Source organism: Wolffia australiana, chromosome 8 (genome assembly GCF_029677425.1).
Source record: "Wolffia australiana isolate 7733 chromosome 8, ASM2967742v1".
NCBI lineage: Eukaryota > Viridiplantae > Streptophyta > Magnoliopsida > Alismatales > Araceae > Wolffia > Wolffia australiana.
In genome coordinates this window covers 9840003-9867164 of record NC_135842.1, presented here as the reverse complement: position 1 = coordinate 9867164, position 27162 = coordinate 9840003, and the positions used below count along the sequence as shown (strand labels likewise).

General features: G+C 43.5%; 3 protein-coding genes and 1 non-coding gene across 4 annotated transcripts; 1 reads left to right on the top strand and 3 right to left on the bottom strand.

Moving 5' to 3' along the window:
* Positions 1-4134: 4134 nt before the first annotated feature.
* PPH (pheophytinase) lies at positions 4135-9441 on the bottom strand. The gene is made up of 6 exons (XM_078580130.1): positions 9254-9441; positions 7923-8546; positions 7175-7401; positions 6901-7092; positions 5329-5485; positions 4135-4465 (listed from the first exon to the last, which is right to left on the bottom strand). Exons 2-6 carry the CDS (start codon positions 8541-8543, stop codon positions 4223-4225), a joined length of 1440 nt encoding a protein of 479 aa, XP_078436256.1. The 5' UTR covers positions 8544-8546; positions 9254-9441; the 3' UTR covers positions 4135-4222.
* A 5470-nt stretch (positions 9442-14911) lies between these two features.
* TRNAE-CUC (transfer RNA glutamic acid (anticodon CUC)) lies at positions 14912-14984 on the bottom strand. Its single transcript has one exon. It is a non-coding gene; the product is annotated as a tRNA-Glu (tRNA).
* A 2322-nt stretch (positions 14985-17306) lies between these two features.
* LOC144706912 (uncharacterized) lies at positions 17307-19240 on the bottom strand. Its single transcript, XM_078579997.1, has one exon. The coding sequence runs from the start codon at positions 19238-19240 to the stop codon at positions 17900-17902; it is 1341 nt and encodes a 446-aa protein (XP_078436123.1). The 3' UTR covers positions 17307-17899.
* A 4377-nt stretch (positions 19241-23617) lies between these two features.
* Positions 23618-25384, top strand: LOC144706674 (uncharacterized). Its single transcript, XM_078579676.1, has 4 exons — positions 23618-23792; positions 24006-24050; positions 24153-25108; positions 25258-25384. Exons 1-4 carry the CDS (start codon positions 23637-23639, stop codon positions 25271-25273), a joined length of 1173 nt encoding a protein of 390 aa, XP_078435802.1. The 5' UTR covers positions 23618-23636; the 3' UTR covers positions 25274-25384.
* Positions 25385-27162: the final 1778 nt, after the last annotated feature.

The following is a 27162-nucleotide window of genomic DNA, read 5'->3' as shown; positions in this document are numbered from 1 at the left end:
ACGCGGGGGTCCTCCACGAAACGGCAACGCATCCGGCATTCCTCGAAAGCCTCGATGTACTCCGACACCGGGAGTCGACCTTGCTTAAGGTCGAGCCACGAGAGGAAGAGTGTCATCTGGTACTGACGAGGAACGTACTTGTTCCTTAGCTTCCGCGCCATTTCTGCCCATGACATAATGGGCTGTCCTCGTCGTTCGGCCGAGAATTGCTCATTCTCCCAGAAGATCTTGGCTTGTCCGTCAAGCCGTGTCTCTGCGTACTCGACGCAAAGGTCGTCATCCATCCTGTACCACCTGAAATACGAGTTCATTTTTGATTCCCAGTCAATGAACTCCTTGGGCTTCCTCGAGCCCTCGTGAGCGAATGCGTCGGCGCCGCGCTCCTCTGGATGCGTGCACGATGCTCTTCGCGCGGCGCTGCGTCGTCATCATAGTGCCGCTCGGGCGCGGTAGTTTCCTCGTCGGCGGGTCCATGGGGCGGCGGGGCGGGAATGGGTCGTGTCGCGGTCGTCCCGTGGTAGAGCGACCATCCGCGGTGCTCGGTCCCAAGGCACCGGGTGATGTGGTGGTGGGCATGCACCGTCAGCCCGTAATATGGCGGGTGGCGGCCGGGTAGTCTCGCGTCGTGCCGGTGGCTCGTCGAACCGCGACCACGGGAGGAACGGGTCAAACCGACGGGCGGATAGTCACGGCTCGGTCGCGCTCGTACTGGCGTATAGGGAGATCAGGTCGAGCATAAGGGACCCGTCGTAGCCACGGTGTAGTCATCCGCGGGCGATGCATGTCCCAAGCGCGGACATCCTGTGGGTCGCGCGACGGGCTCCTGGCTAGGCGTGCGGTGGCGATGCGCCGTAAAACGGGCGATCAGGGGCCTCGTAATCATCAGCAAGGTCCGGTCGGGTGACCACGGTATTCGGGTCTACCAGCCCCGTAAGGGGGGCGAGGGGGGCCTCGTGCAACCGGTCCCGCCTCAACTCCGTGCTCGGACACTCGGGTGTCGGCGAGCATCCGCTCCAAGCGCTCCGTCCTAGCTGCCGATGCGCGACGTTGAGCTCCTTGGTCTTCCGGAAGTTCTTCTCTTGGCGGGTACTGGCGAGTGGCGCTTCGTCGTCCTCGTCCTCTACCCCGTGCAGGGGTCGCTCTAGGGGAGTACTCGACGACGGGAGATTTCCCGTGTGGTCGTCGCCTCGTGGTATCCCGGTCTTCGTAGTCACTCGATCGGGAGTCGTCGAGGACGCGCGGTGTGCCGCGTGGGGAGTGCTGGGATCGGCGTGAACCACCGGGCGATGCCGGTGATTTCGATGCGCCTGGAGCACCCGTGACGTCGGGTGGGACCGGCGTGTCCTCGATATGGGGTAAGGTAGGTTCCGCAACCGGCGAGGCCGGCTGAGGTCCCGAGAGGGCAATCTCGTTGCCTCTCTCGTCTCGCGACGGTTCGACTCGTCGCGGGGAGGTAGAACCTCCGTTGCGCCATCCGTGCGGATCGCGTCTCTGGCCATTCCTGGGTACCGATATGGATGCACGTAAAATCGATGGATGCGATGCACTAGATGCGATGCGATGCGAAGTCGGAGACGTGCTGTGGGCGACCACAGCCTGGCTCTGATACCAATTTGATGCCGGACGTCGTCTCAACGGCGTCCGACCGTCACCGAAGGAAGGAACTCGGTGTCGTATTGCTAACTAATCGGGTTACGTCCACGACGTCAACCGATGGATATGCGGAGAACAGAAATATATGTATGACGATGACGAGGACGATGATTCTACAACGGTACGTGCAATGCGCCCGACAAGCTACGAGCCAACCCGGAGCGGGGGCGGGTCGCCGAGCTGGGTCGGTCCAGCCTCCAAGTCGTCCGAGGTGAGTCGGCGGCGCGCGCCGTCGAATGGGGTAACTCCCACTGGAATGCTCACACGCGCGTCGGGCGTCCCGACTGCATCGGACAGGTAAGGCGCCGTCTTTGTTTCGTCGTTCTCTCAATCTGTCCCACTCCCCTATCTAACCCCAGCGCGGTGGAGGCAATACGAAACAATACTGACGCAAATAAATGACGCAAAGAGGCTAGGGAAAGCAGACTACCTTCGTCGCGCTGGCGACGGGATTTTCGCACCAACTGGTTCCGAGGAGGAGTTGTCGGGTGCGCGGAGGTTGACTGGTGCGGAGGGGCGGTTGTGCGCAGTCAGCGCGGAGCGATGCGGGGAGATGTGGTCGACGGTGGTGGGCGCTGATGCGGCCTTGGCGGCGTGGCGCGGCGGCAGCGGCGTGTGGCGCCAGCGGCGGCGGCGCGCGCAGTGGCCTTGTAGGCGGCCTTAGCGCAGCGGTGGCGCGCGGCCTTGGCGCCCAGGCGATGCCAGCGATAAGCCTTGGCGCAGCGAAGCCTTGGCGATGGCCTTGGCGGCAGCGCAGCGCGGCGGTAGCGCAGTGGCCTTGCGCATGGCAGCGCGGCGGCGCAGCCTTGGCGGTGGCGCTTGGCAGCGGCGAGCGCAGCGCGCGGCAGCGTAGCGGCGGCGAGCCAGCAGCGCGGCGTGGCGCGGCGATAAGCGCTTGGCGGCGAGCACGCGAGCGGCACGCGAGGCGCGATCGGCGCTGCAGCGGCAGCAGCGCGCAGTGGCCTTGAGCAGCGGCAGCGGCAGCGGCTTGGCGCAGCGGCGCTTGGCAGCGGGCGGCCCAGCAGCAGCGTGGCGCTTGGCAGCAGCGCGGCGTGGCAGCGTCTTGGCGGCGGCGTGGAGTGTTGTGGCGGCAGCGGTGGCGGCTGCCCCTCCTCTTTCCTCTCCCCCTTCTCCTCTTCCTCCCCTCTTCTTCTTCCTTCTCCTCTTCTTCTTCCTTCTTCTCTTCTTCTTCCTTCTTCTATTCTTCTCCACGACCTGACCCTTCTTCTCAAAATACCATTCTTCAAAATTTAGGTCAAAGTAAGGGGAAGCGCCCACCTCTTCCCCTTATATATGGGTGAAGATAGGCCCTTCCTTAAGTCCAAAAACAACAAAACAAACAAGGAAAGGAAAGGAAATAATGAAAACGGGCTTGTCAGGCCCAACATAAAGAGGGGGGGGGTGAAAGAGTTCCTCATATGGATCCTTCCCCGCTACACGACAACACGATAAAACCGAAAAGCTATAGAATAAGGTAACCGAAGGTGTCGGTGTGCTCCGGTGGTCGGCGTCCGCGTCATGCCGAGTAACGGAATGCGGAATCCCGTGTTGCTGCGGCGGCTCGCCGTGGTGGCTGGACTCGTCTCGGTGGCGAGCTGGGTAGTGCCGGCTCCTCGGGTGCTGGGTCGGGGAAGTCCTGCTGCTCCTCTGCTGCTGGCTTGATGACGTCCGGTGGTGACGCGCCATCAATATGATTATTTCAATTTTTAAAAATGTAAAAATTGCATTCTATTAACCCAATTATTTGTGTGTTATCACTGCTAAAAACTTTGGAATTTTTTTCTAATCAAACGGCACAACACGAAATCAATGAAGAAAACCTCTCTAATTCAAACAGACTCTCTATATATCATTCCAGGATGTGTTGTCCTATCAATCCCACATGTTACAATCATATATTTTTCAACATTATATTACTATTAACAACCTAATGGGCTAATTGTTGGCCCATTTATCACAACACACGGATAAGCTTATTTATACAATTATATGAATGTCTGTTCTATTATAACTTTATTTTTAATTAACCTCAATTTTATTAATCATTAAAAATATGTTCTGACAGTGGACATACAACACTCCATTTAGAATAAGAGATTCATGGGTCAATCATGCTGAAAATTGCTGCAAACAACCTATACACATATCTGAAAGAGCAGTTGGCATTAATGTGTGCACTCACATATCAAGTTCCACTTTCATGGATCCATGGACGATGAACAATGATGGTGCCACACACTAAGTGTTGGAGTTGGGATTTATATGACAATTGTAGTAAGGGTTCCTTCTCCTATGTCATTGAGTTTGGCTTCACATCATTCACCTGTGCCCAACTCCTAAGACATTGTGACTTCTCCCACCGTTTTGCGCTCCCTTTAATCTCTCTTAAATGTCGTTGACTAAAGAGGTAATGGAAAATATACTGCAATTACAGCCTAAGGCATTAAGAAAGTCAGAGCATGCAGATTATACAAACATGTATACAAAAAAAAATTAAAGAACATTGCACTATTTCATATAAACATATATTTACAACTCCAGTGGAGCAGAATAGGAATGGTGTGAGGTACTATAATGAGGGGAGGCCAGAACTTGGGAGACGAGACTTTACAAAGGATCTTATGGGTTTCCACAAGGACAGCTTTGATCCTCTGACGTTGACCTTGACCGATTTCCGAGACCCATCTTTAATAAACTCAAGCTCCTTCGAGAGCCCCTGCTCAATGTCCTCTATGCCTTCAACAAGAGGAAGGGCGACCCGGCCGTCTGACTCCAAGTTCTTAATCCAGCCACGCAGCAAATAGTTGACTACCTGCTCAACAATTTCTCTCAGTATGCCCAACTTGCGGCCAGATTAAGTCACATTTTTACAGAAATATTAAGAAATTTCAAGAACTTCACAACCTGGATTTTTAAGATTTTTTAGTATCCAATATTTAGTCCCAATTTTTGCTTATGTTTACCGGATTCAGAAATATTAACAAATCTCCAATAGTTTAGAACCTGGTCAACGATTCGGGTCAGGCTGAGCTGAGAAACATGGACGGAATTTGAGGGTAAATTTGGTTTTTCAGATAATGCTTACTTCACAAGGAAATATTAAATTCCTCTAAAATTGGTCTTAATCAGGTAAAATTAGTGTCATATTAAGAAACACCAATGGCATTCAAGGAAAAGAAAAACCAGGTTTCCTGTCACGAACTTAAGGGTTAAAAATCATACACTAACAAAGCAGTTAGAAGCTAGTGTCAAGCGGAGTTAGAAGCTAAAATATGCTTTCAGATGAAATCGACTTCAAAGTCAGAAATATAAAGCCCAGTCAAGGAGTTCATAACAGGACAAAGATTTCAATAATCGTTTGAATTCAAGTGGCTAAAAATGGAGTTTTCAGGTAAAAAACAATATTAAGTTAAAAAATATTGCCCGTATAAATCCCAATAAAAGAAATTTTAACTTTTATCATGATATAAGCCATTGTTTTCAAACAAAAAATCATGATATAAGCCATAATGTTATCGTTTATATCCCGTTATGTTCATGATACAACCCTCATATAGAAATCAAACCAAGATCAGGATCCAAGTTGCTGTAAAGAATGGCATCTCATTTCATGAAATAGAATACGAGAATGGATTTAAAAAAAATAAAGATAGAGGAATAGTGATTAAAAGGTACCTCAGGAACTTCATCATGGGGACAGTGGCCAGCAGGGCTGATCTCGTAGTAAGGAGCGTGGGGCACTTGGCGTTTAACCTGGAGGCCCCAAATAGGTCTCACCCAGGGATCTTCCTTCCCGTACATGAGACAAATCGGCACGTCCTGCTCGCGACACCTGTCAGCCACATCAGAGTTATAATCGAAGATGGTCAGGAGACAGGCTAGAATCTTAAGGTCACTGGAAATATGACACGACCAGGGTATAAGAGAGATAAAAAGAGGTAATGAGAGAGAGAGGGAGTGAGTGAGAATGAGAATGAGAAAGAGAGAGAGAGAGAGAGAGAGAGAGAGAAGAGAGCGTGTGTATAGAGAGTTTGAAAGAGAGAGTGTGTGTGTTTGTGAGTAAGAGAGAGATTGAGGTACTAGGAGACTGAGATGATACATGGAAAAAGAAAGACAGAGACAGGTAATAAAAGAGAGAGGTAGTAAGAGAGAGAGAGAGGTGATAAAAAGTGAGAAAGAAAAATAGAGATGATCAGAAAGAGGTGAGAGAGATAGAGGTTATAAGATGAGAGAGTGCGTGAGGGAGAGGGAGGGTTTATGAGAGAGATATAGAGGTAATATGAGAGAGAGAGAGAAAGACAGAGCAGGGGAGAAGTAATAAGAGAGATAGAGAGTGGTAAGAGAGAGAAAGGAAGGAAAAGAAGTGTGAATGTGAGCGAGACGAAGAGAGAGGTAATAAAGGAGAGACAATGAGGAAGAGAGATAATGAAGGAGAGAGGGTGAAGGTAGGAGAGTGAAAGAGAGAGAGAGAGAAAGACAGAGCAGGGGAGAAGTAATAAGAGAGATAGAGAGTGGTAAGAGAGAGAAAGGAAGGAAAAGAAGTGTGAATGTGAGCGAGACGAAGAGAGAGGTAATAAAGGAGAGAAAATGAGGAAGAGAGATAATGAAGGAGAGAGGGTGAAGGTAGGAGAGTGAAAGAGAGAGAGAGAGAGAGAGAGAGAGAGAAAGACAGAGCAGGGGAGAAGTAATAAGAGAGATAGAGAGTGGTAAGAGAGAGAAAGGAAGGAAAAGAAGTGTGAATGTGAGCGAAACGAAGAGAGAGGTAATAAAGGAGAGACAATGAGGAAGAGAGATAATGAAGGAGAGAGGGTGAAGGTAGGAGAGTGAAAGAGAGAGAGAGAGAAAGACAGAGCAGGGGAGAAGTAATAAGAGAGATAGAGAGTGGTAAGAGAGAGAAAGGAAGGAAAAGAAGTGTGAATGTGAGCGAGACGAAGAGAGAGGTAATAAAGGAGAGACAATGAGGAAGAGAGATAATTAGAAAGAGAGATAATGAAGGAGAGAGGGTGAAGGTAGGAGAGTGAAAGAGAGAGAGAGAGAGAGAGAAAATAATAATTAGAGAGAGAAATTTGGAAAGAGAGCTAATGAAGGAGACAGGGTGTGTGTAGGAGAGTGAAAGAGAGAGGCAATTAGAGAGTGAGAGACAGAGAAAGAAAGAGTAAGAGAGAGAGAGAGATAATAAAGAGAGATAAAGGTAAGAGGGCAAGCGATAAAGAGACAGATTGGCTCAACTGGGTCAATCATTACTACCTGATCAAGGCCTCCTGAAAGGACAGTTCTGCCCTTGGAGAAAACATGATCGAAGCAAAGGATGCAGGAGCAGCAGGGTGCTGGGTCACCTCCACTATAGTGGAAAATACTTTGTCTACATTAATCGAGTGGTCAACATAAACCTGCTTCAGCACATCCCGTATGGTCCTCGGGTCACTTATCTTCTGCCATCTGAAAAATAAAAAAGCCTCATTTCCACACCTTTAATCACTATCTAGCATAAAATTGACACAGAATTAAAACACAAACTTACACAATTTCTGTGAGTTTTTGGATGGTAGGTGGCAGGGGAAAAGTCCCAGCCCAGGGGAAGAGCTTAGCAAGCCGAGGAGAGGTTACAGGGTTGGGAAGCAGCCCCCAGAACGGCGTCGCATTGAGAAGGGTGACCCCTTTTGCTATTTCTCGATTACGTGCCGCAAGGTAAAGAGCAACAAAGCCGCCCAGCGAGTTGCCCACGACATAAACAGGCTCTCCAATCACCTAGATACAAACTCATCAGTCTGTGTAGATGAATGTAGATTTCATGATGAACAAACGAGCACAGAAAATTTCAATTGATATAAAAATTGTGAACTTGACCAAATTTATCCCTAGAATGTTTACTTTTCTAGAGGAAAGACACAGAGAAAGAGAAACAGACAGAGAGAGAAATACATAAACAGACACGTATACAAATAGATCGATTGATAGCATGTATATGTATGCACAATATATGAATACAGATATAAATGCACACACTGATATATTGATGGATACATTAATAGATACGTGGATAGGTATGTAGATATATGGATGGATTGACAAACAGATAGATAAATTCATTGATAAATAGCTATGTAGACGGGTACATAGATATGTAGATGGATAGCTGAATAGATAAATATTAAAGATGGGCATGGATGGATGGAAAGATAAATGTATACATACATAGACAAATAGACCGATAGACTGATGAAAGATTTTGATCATGGATGATCCATTGATGAAACATTTCAAGGTACCTGATCAATGAAATGTGACACCTGTTCCTGCCACAAATCAATAGAGTACGCCAATTCCTCAGCCCATGGCTCAGGTTCTTCCCCAAACCCCCAAATATCCATATCTTCCAATCCTGCCTTCACCGACTTTCCTCGCGGGGCAGGATCTTCAAAGGGCAGAGATCTCCCCTGCCCAAGGAAATCTAAAGCCCAAACCCTGTACTCTCTCCCCAAATCTCTTAACTGCTTCTCGTAGTGGAAAGATCCCACTCCAAAGCCAGGGAGAAAGAGAACAGCGGGAGCGTTAACGTTCTCTGATCCTGCAGTTTCATAGTGTACGTTGAACTTGGGTTTCCATTCCCAAACTCCACTGCTAATCAAAGATCCGTTCTTTCCATGGAGCTCGTCCGCCAGCCCTGGAATCAGGACCTTTGATCCAGATCCGATCTTCTCCGTCATGTCTCCGATCGAGGCCCCTGATTCTGCCACATAGCAGTTCATAATCTTCAGAGATCTCATGGGTCTGGGATTTGGAGCTCGGGTTTGTGGGAAATGGAAGGACTTCTTGTTCGCGAGGATTGAGTCTTGAGTTGCGTACGAGCAGCGAGAGGGAAGAAGGGAAGAACAGGAGAGTAGTTCCATCGTCTGCAAAAAAAAGAGAAAGTTCTGTCTGTTAATTTATAATAATTTCAATCTGGAAGCTCTATCGTATCAAGCACTTTTTTCAGCGCATCGTATCAATCGCTTATAACAATATCGTATCAATCGCTTAAATTTTGCAAAACGTGGAAAAAATAACGATTATTCCCTACGATGAGTTAACTGCAGTGTTAGCCCAGAAGAATTCAGTCTAGATAGAACCTCTACTGTAAGAACAGTATTCTCCAATTATGCACGTCGAGGGATTGATCGCAGTGTTAGCCCGAAAGATTTTTGTCTAAGCAGTCAATCTCTAGGAGGGACTGACAGCTGCGCGGAAGAACAGTATTTGCTACGATAGAGATTCTATCTAGAACGAATTCTTCTGGGCTAAGACCGCAGTTTAACCCATGGAAGTGAATCATTTGGGAAACTACTCTCGTCGATTTTGCCAAATTCAAACGATCCTTCTTAAGACGAACTGTATTTTAGAGGTTCTTCCCCAAATTATGCATGCTGAGGGTCTGATTGCTGTGTCTCACTCCAGATAAAATTTTAATCCAATCGTGAACTGTTCCTCCGAGCAGAAACCGCTTAAATTTGCCAAAATCGACGAGAAAAACCTCCCCAAAGTATGCAATTCCAGGGCTCCATTACAGAATAAAGAAACAGATTACAACAAAATACAATAAAAGATGGGTTTTGATTCTCACCGAGTTGACAAATCAGAAGCCCACTCTCCCCTCCAATCCCCGTTCCCCTCTCTTCCGATAGAAGTTGAAAGATTTAGCGAGATTTTAGGGCTGGGGAAGAGGACCGCGCAGTCGTCCCACCTCCGCGGAGATCCTCGCACCAGCCCTAAAAGGGTCAAGATAAAGATCAGGGAAAGGGCAGGGGAAGAGGAAGAAGCTTGCACGGCATGGAATGAAGGCGGACCGAGGGAGTGGATGTGGTGGGTAGCTTGCCAACGATGGGCATTTCTCGCGGGTCCACTTCTGACAGCGATTTCTTGCCTGTTCCTCGATCAAGATTAGGATTTGGCGAAGACCCAGTTGGTAATTTTACCTCTCGGCCAATGGGTCGAGCTTGATCTGGCGTCGGGAAGTCGGTGGAGCTCGATCGGTATCTTTGACCGGTGTAGAGTGGCGGAAGAAGAGGAATTTAGCACATGAATTGCGTGGGGAGGTGGGTTTGGGCGTGGGCAAAGGGATTTGGGATCGTTGGTGGGAGTGGAGAGTCATTCATATTGTGATGGATTTTTGGGCGGATCTTCGGTCTGGCTTTTTTTTTAATTTAGCACGAGAGAGCGAGGAAGAGAGAGAGAGAGAGAGAGAGAGAGAGAGAGAGAGAGAACAAGTGTGAGAGAGCAAGGAAAGGAGAGAGAGAGAGAGTGAGAGCAAGTGAGAGAGAGCAAGTGAGAGAGAACGAGGAAGAGAGAGAGATAGAACAAGTAAGAGAGAGCAAGGAAGAGAGGAAGAGAGAGAACAAGTGAGAGAGAGCAAGGAAGAGAGAAAGATGAGAGAGAAGGGAGAGAGAGAACAAGTGAGTGAAAGATAGGGATCGGGGATTCGGACAGATCGTTCCAAAGTTCGATCGGATCAGGCATTCGAACAATCGAATCTGAACACCGATCTTTCCAGTTCAGATCCGAACCCGATCTGTGGATCGGGTTCGAATCGGATTGTTCAAACAAGATGGCTGTTCGGCTCGAATGTTCGAATTCGATCCGATTCGACCACGTCGTTCGAATCAGATCGAATATAATGTTAGAATCCAGCAGCTGCCAGGGACCGCCTGCGGCGCCCAGTGGCCGCCAGTGACCACCAGCGGTGGCTAGAGAGAAAGTCACTGGCGGCCACTGGCGCCCACTGGCCATTTATTCGAACGGTTTGGAAAATGGCCGATCGAACACGAACTAACCAAAATGTTTGTTTGAAACTTTCGATCGAACACAAACAAAGGGTCTGTTCAATCGAAAGATTCAAACAAATCAGTTTGAATCGACATTTGTTTGTTCGAATCTTTTGATCAAGATTTGAATGATCCGATCCCCGATGCCTAGTGAGAGAGCAATGAAGAGAGAGAGAGAGAGAGGGAAAGCAAGGAAGGAGAGAGAGAGAGAGAACAAGTGAGTTAGAGAGCAAGGAAGAGAGAGAGAGAGAGAGAGAGAGAGAGAGAGCAAGTGAGTGAGAGAGCAAGGAAGAGAGAGAGAGAGAACACGTGAGAGAGAGAGAGCAAGGAAGAGAGAGAGAGAACAAATGAGAGAGAGAGCACGGAAGAGAGAGTGGGAGAGAGAGCAGCAAAGAGAGAGAGGAAAAAATGAGAGAGAAAGCAGTGAAGAGAGAAAGGGAGAGAGAGCAGCGAAGAGAGAGAGAGAGAGCAGGGAAGAGAGAGAAAGAGAGAGAGGAAAAATGAGCGAGAGAAAGGAGAGAGAGAACAAGTGAGTGAGAGAGCAAGGAAGAGAGAGAGAGAGAGAACAAGTGAGTGAGAGAGCAAGGAAGAGAGAGAGAGAGAGAGAGAGAGAACAAATGAGAGAGAGCAAGGAAGAGAGAGAGATAGAAAGAGAACAAGTGAGAGAGCAAGGAAGAGAGAGCAGGGAAGAGGGAGAGAAGGAAGAGAGAGAGAGGGAGAGAGAGAAAGAGAACAAGTGAGAGAACAAGGAAAAGAGAGAGAACAAGTGAGAAGAGCAAGGAAGAGAGAGAGAGAACAAGTGAGTGTGAGAGCAAGGAAGATAGAGCAGGGAAGAGAGATAGCAAGGAAGAGAGAGAGAGAGATAACAAGTGAGTGAGAGAGCAAGGAAGATAGAGCAGGGAAGAGAGAGAGCAAGGAAGAGAGAGAGAGAGAGAGCAAGAGAGAGAGAACAAGTGAGTGAGCGAGGAATAGAGAAAGAACAAGTGAGTGAGAGAGCAAGGAAGAGAAAGAGAGAGAGAGAGAACAAATGAGAGAGAGAGCAAGGAAGAGAGAGAGGGAGAGAGAGAGAGAACAAGTGAGAGAGAGCAAGGAATAGAGAGAGAGGGAGAGAGAGAACAAGTTAGAGAGAGCAAGGAATAGAGAGAGAACAAGTGAGAGAGAGGAAATAATAGAGAGAGAAAAAGTGAGAGAGAGGAAGGAATAGAGAGAGAGGGAGAGAGAGAAAAAGTGAGAGAGAGAGAGAGAGAACAAGAGAGAGAGAGAAAGAGAGAGAGAGAACATGTGAGAGAGAGAGAGAACAAGTGAGAGAGAACAAGAGAGAGAGAGAAAGAGAGAGAGAGAGAGAACATGTGAGAGAGAGAGAACAAGTGAGAGAGAACAAGAGAGAGAGAGAGAGAGAACAAGAGAGAGAGAGAATGAGAGAGAGAGAGAACAAGTGAGAGAGACCAAGAGAGAGAACAAGTCTGAGAGATCAAGGGAGAGAGAGAGAGAGAGAACAAGTGAGAGAGAGCAAGAGAGAGAGAGAGAACAAGTAAGAGAGAGCAAGAGAGAGAGAGAGAGAACAAGTGAGAGAGAACAAGTGAGAGAAAGAGAGAAATAAAAAGATCAGAAAAATACACATATATATATGCATACATACATACATACATATATACATACATAAAATCTAATCAGATTCCCCCCCCCCATACTTGCTCTCTCTTGCTCCATCCCTATCCCTCTCTTGCTCAGTTACTCCATCCTCCCTCTCTCTCTCTCTAACTTTCTCCCTCCATCCCTCTTTCTCTCCCTCGCTTGCTTTCCCATGCTCCATCCCTCTTGCTTTCACTTGCTCCCTCTCTCTCTCTTGTTCTCTCTTGCTCCATCCCTCCTCTCTCTCTCTCTTCCTTGCTCTCTCTGTTGTTCTCTCTTGCTCCATCCCTCTCTCTATTGCGCTCTCTTGCTCCCTTTCCCTCTCTCTTGCTCTCTCTTTCTCCCTCTCTCACTTTCTTTCTCTCTCTCTCTCTCTTCCTTGCTCTCTTGCTCCATCCCTCTCTCCCTTGCTCACTCCCCCCTCCCTCTCTCTCTTGGTCTCTCTTGCTCCCTCTCCTCTCTCTCTCTCTCTCTTGCTCCCTCTCCTCCCTCCCTCTCCCTCCCTCCCTTCCCCCTCCCTATCTGAACATTTCTCTCTCCTCTGTCTTCCTATCTTTTGTCTCTCTCTCTTCCTCTCTCTCTTTTGCTCTCTCTCTCTCCATCTACCTATCTTTTGCTCTCTCTCTCTCCATCTTCCTATCTTTTGCTCTCTCTCTCTCTCTCCCTCTTCCTCTCTTTTGCTCTCTCTCTCTCTCCCTCTCCCTCTCTTTTTCTCTCTCTCTCTCTCCATCTTCCTATCTTTTGCTCTCTCTCTCTCTCCATCTTCCTATCTTTTGATCTCTCTCTCTTTCTCTCTCTCCATCTTCCTATCTTTTGATCTCTCTCTCTCTCCATCTTCCTATCTTTTGCTCTCTCTCTTCCTCTCTTTCTTTCGCTCTCTCTCTTCCTCTCTTTCTTTCGCTCTCTCTCCATCTTCCTATCTTTTGTTCTCTCTTCCTCTCTTTCTTTCACTCTCTCTCTCTCTCCATCTTCCTATCTCTTGCTCTCTCTCCCTCTCCCACTGCTTTTTTTCCTCTCTCTTTCGCTCTCCCCGCTTGCTCCCAATATCTCCCTCTCCCTCTCTCATGCTGCAGTGCTGAAACAACAGGGAAAATCCTCCCCCTCTCTCCAATTAATTATCTCCAATTCATTGTGTAAAGTCTCACTAAAAGAAATCATTTCTCCAATTATTATAAGCCAATGACAAAACCCTCTTCTGTTCTACTCAACATTATTTTTCCTTCTCAAAGTTGAATGCTTCCCTTGTCTCCGTATCTTGCTATTTTAATTCCACAAACTATTTTGTTATTTCTTTATTATGATTTTTCTTTCTTTCTCCATGGATATTCTAGACAAGGTCCTTTCCTTTCCTTAATTTCCTTTCCACACCACTCTAACCACCATGCTCACATATCTACTTATCTCATAGATTCAGCTATTTCTGATAGAAATAATTTGCAAGGGTGGAATAGGAGAGTATATCTTTGTTTGATGGATTGGAGTGGGTTTTCTGGATGACAGTAGTCGAGACTGGTTCCTCTGATACAGATGGGGGCCGGAGAGTGTCACATACTGCCTAATCCATGGACCATAACCATCTTTTATATCCCATATGGGCATGTCACATTACTAAACTACCCATCACGGTTATGTAAGTGACACGATTTCTGCACATACTTGCAACCATAGTTTTATGAGTGGTACCTTAATCCCAATCACATTAGAAGGGATGAACAAATTCAATAATAATATCATGGTTATGTAACTGACCCGATTTCTACACATACTTGTAACCATAGTTTTATGAATCATGCCTTAACCCCATCACGGTTATAAAATTATATTTAGATGGGATGAACAAATTCAATAATAACCATAGATATATAGTAAAATGTGTGTTAGCCCACTTATGAGATCCAATAATTTCTTCACTAACTTTTAAGCAATTCAACCCCGTGAACTCCCTTGATTTCACAGTTTATTCGTCACTGTAGCAAAAATGATACTTCTCGTGTTCCTTTTGCAGCATAATATTTTTAATTTTGTTTAATATTTCGGTTGTTTGGGCTAAAGACTATGCAAAACTCTTGGAGTCACAATGGTCGATACATATTTAAGACACTCTCGCATATCATTTCAGATGAAGTATGCGTAAGAACTTTGAATATGAATTTTCTTTTTTGTTTTGGATGGCGTCCTAAAATGTTTAAAACTTCATATTCCGAAATTACGAATCGTAAAGTACGTAAAAATAAAATGCGCAAAAGGAGAAGACGCAAAAATAAAATATGCAAAAGTAAAAGACGCAAAAATAAAATATGCAAAAGTAAAAGACGCAAAAATAAAATATGCAAAAGTAAAAGACGCAAAAATAAAATATGCAAAAGTAAAAGACGCAAAAATAAAATAGTCAAAAATAAAAATTCCTTTGCCGGGACTTTGAATATGAATTTTCTTTTTCGTTTTGGATGACCTCCTAAAATGTTTATAACTTACAAATTACGAATCATAAAATACGGAAAAGTAAAAGTCGCAATCATAAAATATGCAAAATAAAAGACGCAAAAATAAAAGACGCAAACATAAAAGACACAAAAATACAAGATGTGTAAATAAAAGACGCAAAAGGAAAAGACGCAATCATAAAATATGCAAAATAAAAGACGAAAAAATAAAAGATGCAAAATGTTTATAACTTACAAATTACGAATTATAAAATACGCAAAAGGAAAAGACGCAAAAATAAAAGACGCAAAATGTTTATAACTTACAAATTACGAATCATAAAATACGCAAAAGGAAAAGACGCAATCATAAAATATGCAAAAATAAAAGACGCAAAAATAAAATTCCGTTGCCGGGACTTGAACCCGGGTCTCTCGGGTGAGAGCCGAGTATCCTAACCAACTAGACTACAACGGATTGGTGAAAATAAAATCAATTTTATTATTAAATATTATATAACACTCTCTCAACAGACTCTTTTATTAGTCTCTGTCACTATATTCATCATTAGAGACTCGTAATTAGGCTCGTCATTAAATATTCATTAGAATCGCCCCAATCGTGAATAGAATCGTCGTCATGATCGCCTTGATGATCATCAGAATCATCCAAATCATTATCAATCGTCATCCTAATCATTTCAATTGTCATCACGTTCTTCCTGATGATTACCGGAATCATCCCAATCGTCATCTGAATCGTCAACATGATCGTCCCGAGGGTCTTCGGAAACATCCCAATCGTCATCCGAATCGTCATCACGATCGTCCCGATGGTCATTAGAATCATCCCAACCGTCATCCAAATTGTCATCAAGATCGTTCCGATGGTCATCAGAATCATCCCAATCTTCATCAGAATCGGCCCAATCATAATTCTAACTAGGCTTTGACATTTTGGACTGGGGACCGGTCGGACCAGACTGAACCGGGACCGAAGAAGACCAGGCCGGATCTGGACCGAACTTCAGGTAAGGTTTAGGTCCATGCCAAAAGACCGGACCAGACCAGACCGAACCGGACCCTATCCCACACACTACCCATCCCCCTCCTCGTTGCCCTTCCCATCACCCGCCCAAGCGCTCATCGCTGCTGCTCCGCGCGCACAACGCCTCTGCCACCCCGGTGCTCCTCCGTCACCCCCGTACCGGACTGGACTGGGACTGAACAAGACCCGACCGGAACTTCAGGTAAAGTCTAGGTCCATGCCAGAAAACCGGACCAGACCGGGACCGTCAAACCCTAGTTCTAACCATCCCAGGGGTTGTTGTAACTGTCCTTACCGTCATCCATATCATCATCGTAACCATCCCGGTGATCATCAGACCCATCCAGGGCATCATCTGTATCGTCCCGACCATCATTGTTATTGTCCCCACCCTCTTCACAACAATCGTCCCGGACGTCATCAGTCAACCGTCCCTTCCGTCAACCATTCCAATAGTCACCAATCATCCATCCCGTCCCCTCATCAAGTGGAAGCCTGATGATATTATAATCCATTCAGACCCCGGAACACAAAAGCAGAATGAAATTCTTTGTGCCTTGTGTTCCATTTCTTCCAAACTAATCTTACTTAATTGGAATATAAAAGAAATTAATATGTTAAACACGTCAATCTTAGTATAATGTATGTTTGTCGAAACAAGTTAAATTGTGAACTAAGGTACCACCTCAGTAGTAACAAATGTTTGTCCCAAATATCTTAAATTGGAAATAGGGATATAAGGCAGGATTTGTGCGTCATGTGGATTTGTGTGCCCTGATCTAGTTTTTCTGCTCCAATCTATTTAGGACGTGATAAAATAATTGTCCATGTATCTGATTCTAAAGTTCTGGATTTATAAAATATAAAGGTCTATCGTTATTTTAAAAAATAAATCATAGAAAGATGTGTTAGTTTCCATCCAAAAGTTAACAACTTTTCCAGTCCCAGTTAATTCTATTTACGAAGTTTATTCATTTTTGACATGCCTGAGATGACATTCTCATGTATCATCATTGATGTAGAAAGAACACTTTCGACGGGGTGATTAATTCATCAGTTTTAGGGTGCCTTCATTATTTATTATTTACTTCATTTGATCATATTTTTCAAATTTACCAATCACAATATATCAAATATGTTATATTTTTTGTTGCTGCTGTATCTTACATGTTAATTACATTTCCACAACATAGATTGTCATATCAAATGTCCCAAACTACTCCCACACATCAATTTTGTGAGTTCTCTTTGGTCTGAATAGAATACATCTTTGAGATTAACAGAATAACTCAGTCAAATGAGCCAAGAAACCATCAAAACAGTAACATATAAACTATAGTATTATTTTTGGGTTTACATTTGTGTTCGAGGCATTCAACTTAAGTCATTTCATCATGAGAAAATTAGTAAATCCATGTTGACAAATTTCAATATAAATTTGATATTTTGCATACTAGACGACACGAAAAATTCAACAGAAAAGTAGATACTTCAGCTGGAGAGTTCTCTTGCGCACAAAAGCTTCTTCCCTTTGCCGTTCATTTTAATAATCATCTTTTTTTGGAAGAATTCCTACTTAATATAGTGTTGCATTGCCGATTGACCAGATAACTATATAATCCCAACCCCGAAAGAAAAATATTTCAGTCTATTATAGGGCAGTCTTATCTTAATTGTATTTTACCCTTAAATGTCTACCTCTTTGCATAAGAGTAGGATGCTACAGTTATGATTATTAAAATGGACGCAGTATCAGAAAATCACTGGGGTAAGGTGTTCCCCACAAGATTCATACAAAATCCATCATTATGTTGTCATCTATCATCTCCAGGTCTTTCTTTTGTTCATCAGAATAAATATTCTTGAAGATGGAATTCTGTCAATGGACAAACCTAGACTATTCAAATAATTAGAGCCCTGGAACCTTCACAATTCAACTCCTGTGTCCTCTTGATAAATGTGTCAGATGATGACATATTGATACGATTCCCATCATATCTATGATAGTTTTGTCACTTTGCCCATTGAGGGTGGTATTTTTGCCATGTCCTCCCTGCATATATTCCTAATTAAATAGCCCAGCCCTCTCTTATGGAGGGTAGCCAGGAAGTAAATGAAAGTTGTTGGTTCCCATATCTCCTTCTTAGGCAATGTTCTTCCTGCTGCATACCTTCCACTGCCGATGATCTTTCTAGTGTTCTCCGCCTGTCTCTGAATTATTGGAGGCGATCTTACTGCCGGTTCCTCTACTCTATCCCCATCTTGTTCGATAAGAACTGCCGGCATCATATCGCATGTCTATCCCCAATACAACATCACCCAATAATTCTGGATGGAAAACAGCATCATTCTGGACCAATAGTAGAAATCAATTCATCAAGAATTCCATCCCCTGGTCCCTGTTCATCACAGACAGCATGAACTAAAGCTGACCACCCATTAAAATCCAAACCCAGTTTCCTCTTTTCCATTTCAAAGAGAAGATAAAGAGCATCTGCCAACTTCCCGTGTTCACATAGCCCCACAATCATACAACTGAATGTCTCTGATCTTGGAAAATGCTTTCCAGCCAGCATTGAATTCAACACTCCAATACACCTTCCAAAATCCTTAATCCTGCAAAGCCCATCAACCATCATCCGATACACGGCCGCATTCGGCTTCAACCCATTCAACTGCATCTCCACAAACATCTTGTAAGCCTCATCCACTCTCCCACCAGCACACAAATAATTGATAAAAATGCTGTAAATGACAAGATCTGGTTTGAATTTCCTCTTCTTGAGCTCGCTGACGAGCGCCTTGGCTTCATCAAACTCCCCTCTACGAGCTCGATCCGCAATCAACACTCCATAGTTCATCACCTTCGCCTCGCACCCGCTGTACTCCATGTCAAACATCATCTTCTTTGCTGAATTATAGTTCCCCGTCAAGCAAAGCCCTTCCATTAGCAGAGCATAGGTGATGGCGTTCGGCCTCGTCCCGTGTCGATCCATACTGTTCTTCAGAGCCACGGCTCTGTCAGCTCTTCCGTGCTTGCTCAAGAACCCAATCAACATGTTGTAGGTAACCACAGAAGGACGAACTCCTCTCAGAAGCATTTCATCGAACAGTTCATGAGCACTCTGCCAACCGCCAATCCGCAATCTTCCTTTGATCAAAACGTTGTAGGAAACGGAATTGGGGCGGATTTTGAGGGCCGCAGAGCGCCGGATTAACGTTTCAGCGAGGCGAGACTGGTCCGCTTCCACGAGGGTATTGAGCAGGAAATTGAAGGATTGCAGGGTTGGGGATTGGGGGGAGCAATTGAAGGTTTTGATGGAGTTGAAGACTTCGACGGCCTTCTCCGGGAGATTGGCCTTGCCGTAGTGAACGATCAAGGCGTTGAAAATCGTGTCTTTGCAGCGGATTTGGCGGGATTGGATGAATTTGAGGAGATGGTCGATGTCGGAGAAGGATTTGGAGCGGGCGAGGCGGTAGAGGAGGGCGGAGACGACGGGGTATTCTTGTTCTTGGAGATCGGCGGAGGTGAAGATCTCGATCGCGGCGTCGGAGGAGTCTGCGGATTTGATTCGGTGAAGAAGAGGGATGGGTCGGAGAGCGATCGGCGGGGGTTTCTTGCGGGGGATCTTGTTGGGATAACTCTTGATGAATTTGCACCTTGTTCTCGACGATCCCCCCGCCATTGTCTTCTTCCGAGGTTTGCTGGAGAACGGGAGTGGCCAAGTGGAAGGGGGAAGAGCGGAGATAGAGAGGGAAGGAGAGAGAGAGGAGAGAGAGAGGAGAGAGAGAGAGAGAGAGAGAGGGAGAGAAAGAGAGAGAGAATGGGAGGGACAATAGAGAGAGAAGGAGAAAGTGGAGAGAGAGAGAGAGAGATAGAGGGGGAGAGAATGGAGAGAAAGAGAGAGAATGGAGAGTGGGACAGAGTAGAGAGAAAGGGAGAGGGACAGAGTGGAAAGAAAGAGAGATGGAGAGAGTGGAGAGAAAGAGAGAGAGAGAGAAAGAGAGGGAGAGAGACTGAGAGAGTGGAGAGAAAGAGAGAGAAGGAGAGAGGGGAGAGAGAGAGAGGGAGAGTGGAGAGAAAGGAGAGAGAGAAGAGAGGGAGGGAGAAAGTGGAGAGAGAGAGAGGGAGAGAAAGAGAGTGTGTGTGGAGAGAGGGAGGGGGAGAGTGAGTGCGTGGGGAGAGGGAGAGGGAGAGGGAGAGAGAGTGTGTGTGTGGAGAGAGGGAGAGAGTGGAGAGAGAGAGAGAGAATGGAGAGAGGGAGAGAGGAGAGAGAGAGAATGGGGAGAGAGAGTGGACAGAGGGAGAGAGTAGAGAGGGTGGAGAGAGAGGAGAGAGGAAGAGAGGGAGAGAGAGAGACAGAGAGACAGAGAGAGATGGAGGAGGAACGCTGTGAGAGGGAAAGGGGGGAGGAGAGATCGATGGATAGATTGAGCAAGGGGGGGGGGGAGCAGAGAGAGCTACATAGAGAGGAGAGGGAGAGAAGGGAGGAAGGAGAGAGAGCTAGTAAGAGAGAGAGGAGAGGGAGAGAGGGCAATGCAGAAGGAGAGATATATAGATAAAGGGGGGGACAGAAAAATAGAGTGATGGGGAAGATATATATATATATATATATATATATATATATATATATATATATACATAGATGGAGAGATAGATGAAAGTAGCAAGTGAGAGAGAGAAAGATAGAGAGATGGATTGATAATGAGATTGAGGAGGAGGAGAGTTAGAGAAAATAACTACTCCAGATGATGAGATTAATATGAGTCTTATTTTTTCCTAAATAAGTAAATAATCTTGGGGGCCTAGTAGGTAACAGAAAATAGTCAAATTGTTAGAAAATGTTAGTTCTATCAATATGCATCAGATTCCTAAAATAAGCTGCAGTAGCTCCTTTGACAAAGGCAAATTAGGCTATTCCTTAACTATCATTGTAAGTTTAATTCACCTTAATCAAATAAAATTCACTACAGTATCTACTATCTTCATTTATCTCCAATTCACTCGTCCCTTATCTCATATTAATCACCGCATAAAATTTTTTAAATTCTTAATCACCATTCCCTATTGACACAATCCTTGCTTATTACTAGCTCCGTATATTTCATTTAATGTATTCATAAATTTTATTGATAAAACTCAAATCCAATGCTGATAAAATTCAAAACCCTAATTTTGAGATTACAAGGCATCCTAGTTAGTACCGATGCATTGGAAAAATATAAGAGAACTCTTCTTCGATATTCGCCAACCTTAGCAATTGAATTTGTTTAACTATTTTCCTTTTGATGTGTCATCTTATGTTGAGGGAAACTGATCGCATATTGACTTGTTAATCATCTTGGTGACCTGACTGGATCATCCAAGCTAACGCGGGTTTGATATAGTCGTAGATTATATTCTCGAGGCAAATAATCCATTTACAAGACTTCTTTAGTGCGTCATGTCTATGGATCACCTATACAACCATGACATGAATCGAATTGATTTACAATTGAGTATTTTATTGTTAGGGATTAAATTTTTATAAATTCAGGTTTTACGAGATTAGTATTTTACTATTCAGATTTTATAAAGAGCACACACAATCTGGCTTCCATGTCTCCATACCAATGGTTGGGAGATTGACCATGTGCATCATATGGAATGAAATAAGATAATATTATCAAATATAGGTGTTTCAATGTCCTTCTTGAGTGTCATTAAAATATGAATATTTGGAACACATTCTTAAAGACTACTAATCTTCATACTATGAAGATTAAATTTTTATAATCTTCATACTAATCTTCACTTAGTTGGATTGCATATTCTATCACACTTGCATTATAACGAATATATTTTCTAAAAAATAACAAAAAAGATATATTTCCATCAGCCTCCCTCAACCCTATGGTTAGAGTAGCAAATCCACTACTGCATGCATGTAAAATCTATGTGCTTGTGGTCAATGCCACCATGGTGCACTTCACATTTTCAGGCCTTCAACACATGATGAGTTCATATGCTCCTGAAAATTCAAATAGATTTTAAATGAAAATTTCAAATGTTGTGGTGCCAAACATGAGAACTCAAACTGTGTTGGCGTAATCCATGTTAGGGGAACACATATGCATGCTCCCCTTCGGATGCTCACCAGGGGCCTATGGCTCGCCATTGCCACCTTTTATTTCCTCCTATTCTTATTTTAGTATTGTTTCCTTATTCTTATTCTTGTTTCCTTATTCTTATTTTTTTATCCTTATTCACATATTCTTATCTTCTTGTTTTATTGTTCTTCTTTTTTTTCTTCTAGCTCTTTTCTTCTTATTTTCAATTTATTCTCTTCTTATTCTTCTTATTGTCATCATCCTTCCTCTATTCTTCTTCTTTTATTTATATTTTCATCATCCTTTCTTCTACTTCTCATATTTGTCTCTCAAATTCATTGTCACTTTACTTTATTCTTCCCTTCTTATTTTCATCTTCCTTTCTTAATCTTCTCGTTTTCCTTTTTTCTTGTTCTCTCATTTTTCTCTTGTTCCTTTAGTCCTATTTTCATATTTTATTTCTATTTTCTTCTCCCTTTTTCCTTATTCTCCCATACCATTCATTTTTACTTTTCTTCTTTTGCTTTGAAATTAAGTCGCCAACATGACTGGACTGGGCCCAGACAAGACCAGAAAAGAAGCAGACTGAACTTTATATGAGATGTATTGAGATGGAAGCAACCGAGGATAAAGGGGGGACAGCTGTTAACCTTGACGATAGGGTGAATAATAGTCCCGATCACGTCAACCTGTAATTTTTACCTACTCTCGTAGTCCTAGTCATGTCAATGAAGCCCAAGGTAAATGACAGAGAATTTGCCAAAAGAGGAAACCATGTCTGCCCAAGAAAGGGTGGACTTTAGGAATACAAGGGTGGACTTTAGCAAGAAAGACGGTGTGTGAAGGGTTAAAAACTGTATGCTATCTTAGGGTAAAAAACATTATTTTTATCTAATTTTATAATTGTATGTGGATAAGAATGACGACGTCACATACTCCCTCTTGAAGTTGAAGAGACATGACATTAATGGCCTTTCAGTGTACAAAACCAGTTATTGTTGATACTTGACTATAAAGAGGACAACCGTTGACCGTCCATCCGCGTCAATGCTATCATCCAAGGCATTAGATTAGGGAGGCTGCCACTGCTCCAAATTCTCTCACTCTCTTACTCTCTCCCACCATTTTAATGGATGACAGATGACAGATTGAGACGTAACGAAAGTAGGGAATGACACGCTCGGAGACGTGACGCCCCGGACGTGATAGGACGGATGATGATCCGTGACAACAGCATGACGATCCACACATCCTCGGATTTTGGAAACTCCACAACAGCGTCATATGTCCTTCATTAAGCATTCAGTCATGCCCCCATCACCAGACATTGTCACCATCATGTGTGACTGGAAGAACAACCCTTGTGGAGGAGCGATAATCAGAGGGGCATATCTCCAATACTTTATAAGCGACATCCTTTTGCACTTGCAAATTAATTCTGGGATTTTTCTGCAAAATGCCAAGAAATCGATTTAGTGACGCCACGTGGCAAAATCTCAGCCGTCAAGAAGTTTAAATCTAACGGTTTTAAGCATTTTTGGTGATTTTTAAAGACTCTTAAAAACCCGTCATGGCTGTCATCCGTGATGGCCATCCGGTCAGGTCCCCCGTCCAATGCCCCATGTCACCGTCACAACCTATTCGTCATCCATCACCGTCACTGTAACATGCCTCTCATTCCGTCGCTGCCTCTGTCACGTCAACCATCACGATGCCGTCACCGTAACGTGTGAAGTGACGGATGATGGCTGCCGAACACTAAACGGAAGATAAATTCTCATCCGTCATCCAATCCTTGTTTTCGGCATGCAAAACTCGTTGACGTTGACGACGACGTTGACAGCTGCAAGTGTCGTCGAACCGTTAAAAGTGCTGGAGAAGGTTAAAACAAAACTCCGGCGGCACAACGTACACTCTTAAGTATAAAGTCGATTTTCCCGCCACCAACTCTTCAAATTTGAATTCTCTACTGCTCTAAAAGAGTTCGTTTCCATGGAGGCGAGTGAGGTGGTGTCGACGAAGAGAAACGACTCAAGCAGCGGAACGAAGGCGAGAGCGAAGACGAAGAGGCTCTCGATTGAAGATTTCGTGCACCTCTGCGATCATCCTGATCAGCGCGATAGCCTCACCAAAGATCAGTTGAATGATGTGAGTCTCCTTGCTCCGGATCTTCGCATCGCCAACGCGTGAAATCCTGTTCAGTTCTATCGGCTCTCGGATTTTTACGATCGGTGATGCTCGAATCCAAAAATATCGACGCGGATTTTTCTGTAGATCTGAGAACTGTTTGCTCTACTTTTTTGTCCTCTTGACTTCTGCGTTTTCTTAGATCGCATCTGATTGCGAATTCCTCTCCACCAGGTGATCAGACTTCACGGACTCTCCTTACGAAACCGTTCAAACAAGGTACGCGCCTCTGACGGAATTCCCTCTCCACATTCGTCGTACTTCGTCGATTCGAATTATTCGGATGTTTTTAAAAAAAATTATTTGAGATGCTGTTCGTAGAGGAAAGCGGAGATCTCTGTCGCCGTTGCAGCGATCGAGCTGACGAAGACGGCGCGAACGACGATTATCGAGATCGTCTCGCCGTCCGATCCCCTCGAAATTAACGAGATCAGGAGAGATCTCGACAGCTTGGGATGGCAGGAGTGCCCCGTGGCTTCCATAATGGGAATTCGGCCGCCAAATGCCTTAGAAGAAACTACTACAATCGCCTGTTCCGTTAACACTGTCTACAGTTCGGATTCCGCCATCACCAGCGAATTACAGGCAAGCGAGGTTCAAAGTACCAATAAGAGAAAGCGGAGTAACAAGGATCAAGTGGAAGAATCTCAATCAACTAGTTTCAAAAAGAAGAGAAAGAAGAGTAACAAGGATCAAGTGGAAGAATCTCTATCAACTAGTTTCAACGAGAAGAGACAGAAGAGTGACGATGATCAAGTGGAAGAATCTCAATCAACTAGTTTCAAAAAGAAGAGAAAGAAGAGTTACAAGGATCAAGTGGAAGAATCTCTGTCAACTAGATTCAACGAGAAGAGAAAGAAGAGTAATAAGGATCTAACGGAAGAATCTCTATCAACTAGTTTCAACGAGAAGAGAAAGAAGAGTAACGATGATCAAGGGGAAGAATCTCTATCAACTAGTTTCAACGAGAAGAGAAAGAAGAGTAACGATGATCAAGGGGAAGAATCTCTATCAACTATTTTCAACGAGAAGATAAAGAAGAGTAACGATGATCAAGGGGAAGAATCTCTATCAACTAGTTTCAACGAGAAGATAAAGAAGAGTAACGATGATCAAGGGGAAGAATCTCAATCAGCTAGTTTCAATGAGAAGGGAAAGAAGAGTAATACGGATCATGAGGAAGAATCTCAATCAACAAATCTCAACGAGAATAAGGAATCTGTAATGTATCGTCCCTTACAGATCTACTCATGGCGATCGGCGTATCATTCTGGATGGTATTGATCTTCTTTTCTTAATAGCATTCTCCAAAATCTCTAGATTTCTACTGTCAAATTGGTTGAACATTACCTCGGATTTTGTTTCTGCGCTTCACTGATTTGATTAATTTGATATGAGTGCTATTAATTTCGGCTGGATTTTGCAGGACGGAGACGATTTGAGGTAATTCAAGAGGGACCAAGCCGCTTCTTGCAAAATCAACGGGTTTCCCATTTTCACTGTTCATAACAATATTCAACTTGTTCGGGTATTGATTTCTCAATTTTTGTCTTCTTTTCTTTTTGTTCAGCATAGAAGACATATCTCAAATATCCGAAATATACTGTGAAGCCTACGGAAAGTTAAATTTTTTTAACATTGGGCATGTAGAAAAAAATTGAGCTTTTTAATGAAACACGATAGAAAAAATGAAATACTATTAACGGCGCATGCTGAGGGGAATCACAATTACGTCTTTTGGAAATTGAAGTTATGCTATCGTTTTCGTCACATATGATCTCCTTATTTGTAGAAAGCATGTATTTTTAAGAAATTATTTTTGTCAAGTTCAATCCAACGTCAAGCAATTTTTTCCTTGATGGATCATCTCAGAAGAAGCACAATTCTAATCCATTTACTATTTTCTCAGGAAAAATTGAAAGTCACTTGTAGACTACAAAATATAAAATAAGTGGGGGTATTCAAAGCCTAAGCTGTAGTCTCTACTTATTTCAGGGTGTTGAATCATATAATATGTTGACACGAATACGTGTTGATTTTTTGCTTCATTTAGATCTCACTGATTGATGTATTTAAATATAACCCTCCCTTCACAAGGGAGAAATGAAAACAAATGAATTTCTTCATGGACAATATCCAATTTTAACCATTGAATAACATTGCTGCCATGTATAAATAAATCACTTCTTTTGGCATGTTGCATCTATCGACACATTCCAACGTCTTATCTTCAAGTGCGTATTGTGTCGTGAATGATGTTTTAACATTAAGATTTGTATCCTTAATTCCACACAAATAGAAGCCTCAGAATCTCGTACTGTTCCTACAATTGGTAAAAGCTAAAAATGAATCTAATTTTACCTTATTTAAATTTGATTCTTTAAAGTTCATCATGGTCTATATAGTTAATGAAGATGAATTTTTTCAAGTGATACGTATGACTCTTACATTTTCTAGCCCATGAATTATATCTCCATGTTTCCTGAAATTCATGTTTCCTACATTATAATGATTGTTTTGTGTTATTTATTCCAATCATTTTAAATATTTTCCCTCATTGAAAATTTCATCATGTTTTTTCTTGAAGAACTGGTATGAGATCAGTGCTTTATAAATGCATGGATGAATAATTTTAACCAATGTTCCGAGTTAACTTTATTTCCTAAGCAATATACGGACTTTTCAAAATTTATCTACGTTTATGACCCATATGAATTCAATGTCAACCAAGGATACATGTCCATAACAACTTAGGGCATCATCTAGTGAAGCGAAAACTCAAATTGGATCTAAATAAATTGAGTCATGCGCCTGAAGAGAAGCTTAAGAATTTGGGCATGATATTCCCAGAAAATCAAGCTCTTTCTGAAAATAAAGCCCTCAAAATAGAGTTAAAACTTACACAAATATGTAATTTTTTGTTTCCGCTTTTTTTAGCCTATGAAAGGACTTGGTCAATGCACACAACAAAAGAATGGTCTATACTGAGAGAATTTCTTTAAAACTTTTATACAACAAAGTTATGTTATTTATAATTATTAATTAAGGTCGAGATATTGAATTTTATTTCAAAAATTAATTTGGCAAGTTTCAGAACCTAAATTGGCTATTTTTAAAATGTATTTTCTCAGTGTCATACTTCTAAAGATTTGTCAAAAGAAATTTAGTGAACACAATGGCATTGAAGTTTTTTTTCGCATTATCACTTATATGAAAACATCAGAATGAATATTTGATGGGAATCATATCAGTTGCTTAGCACTTTACCGCTCTAACAAAAAATTGTGCAGAGTTCCTAAAAAATGTCTTATTAAACATGAGTATGACTACA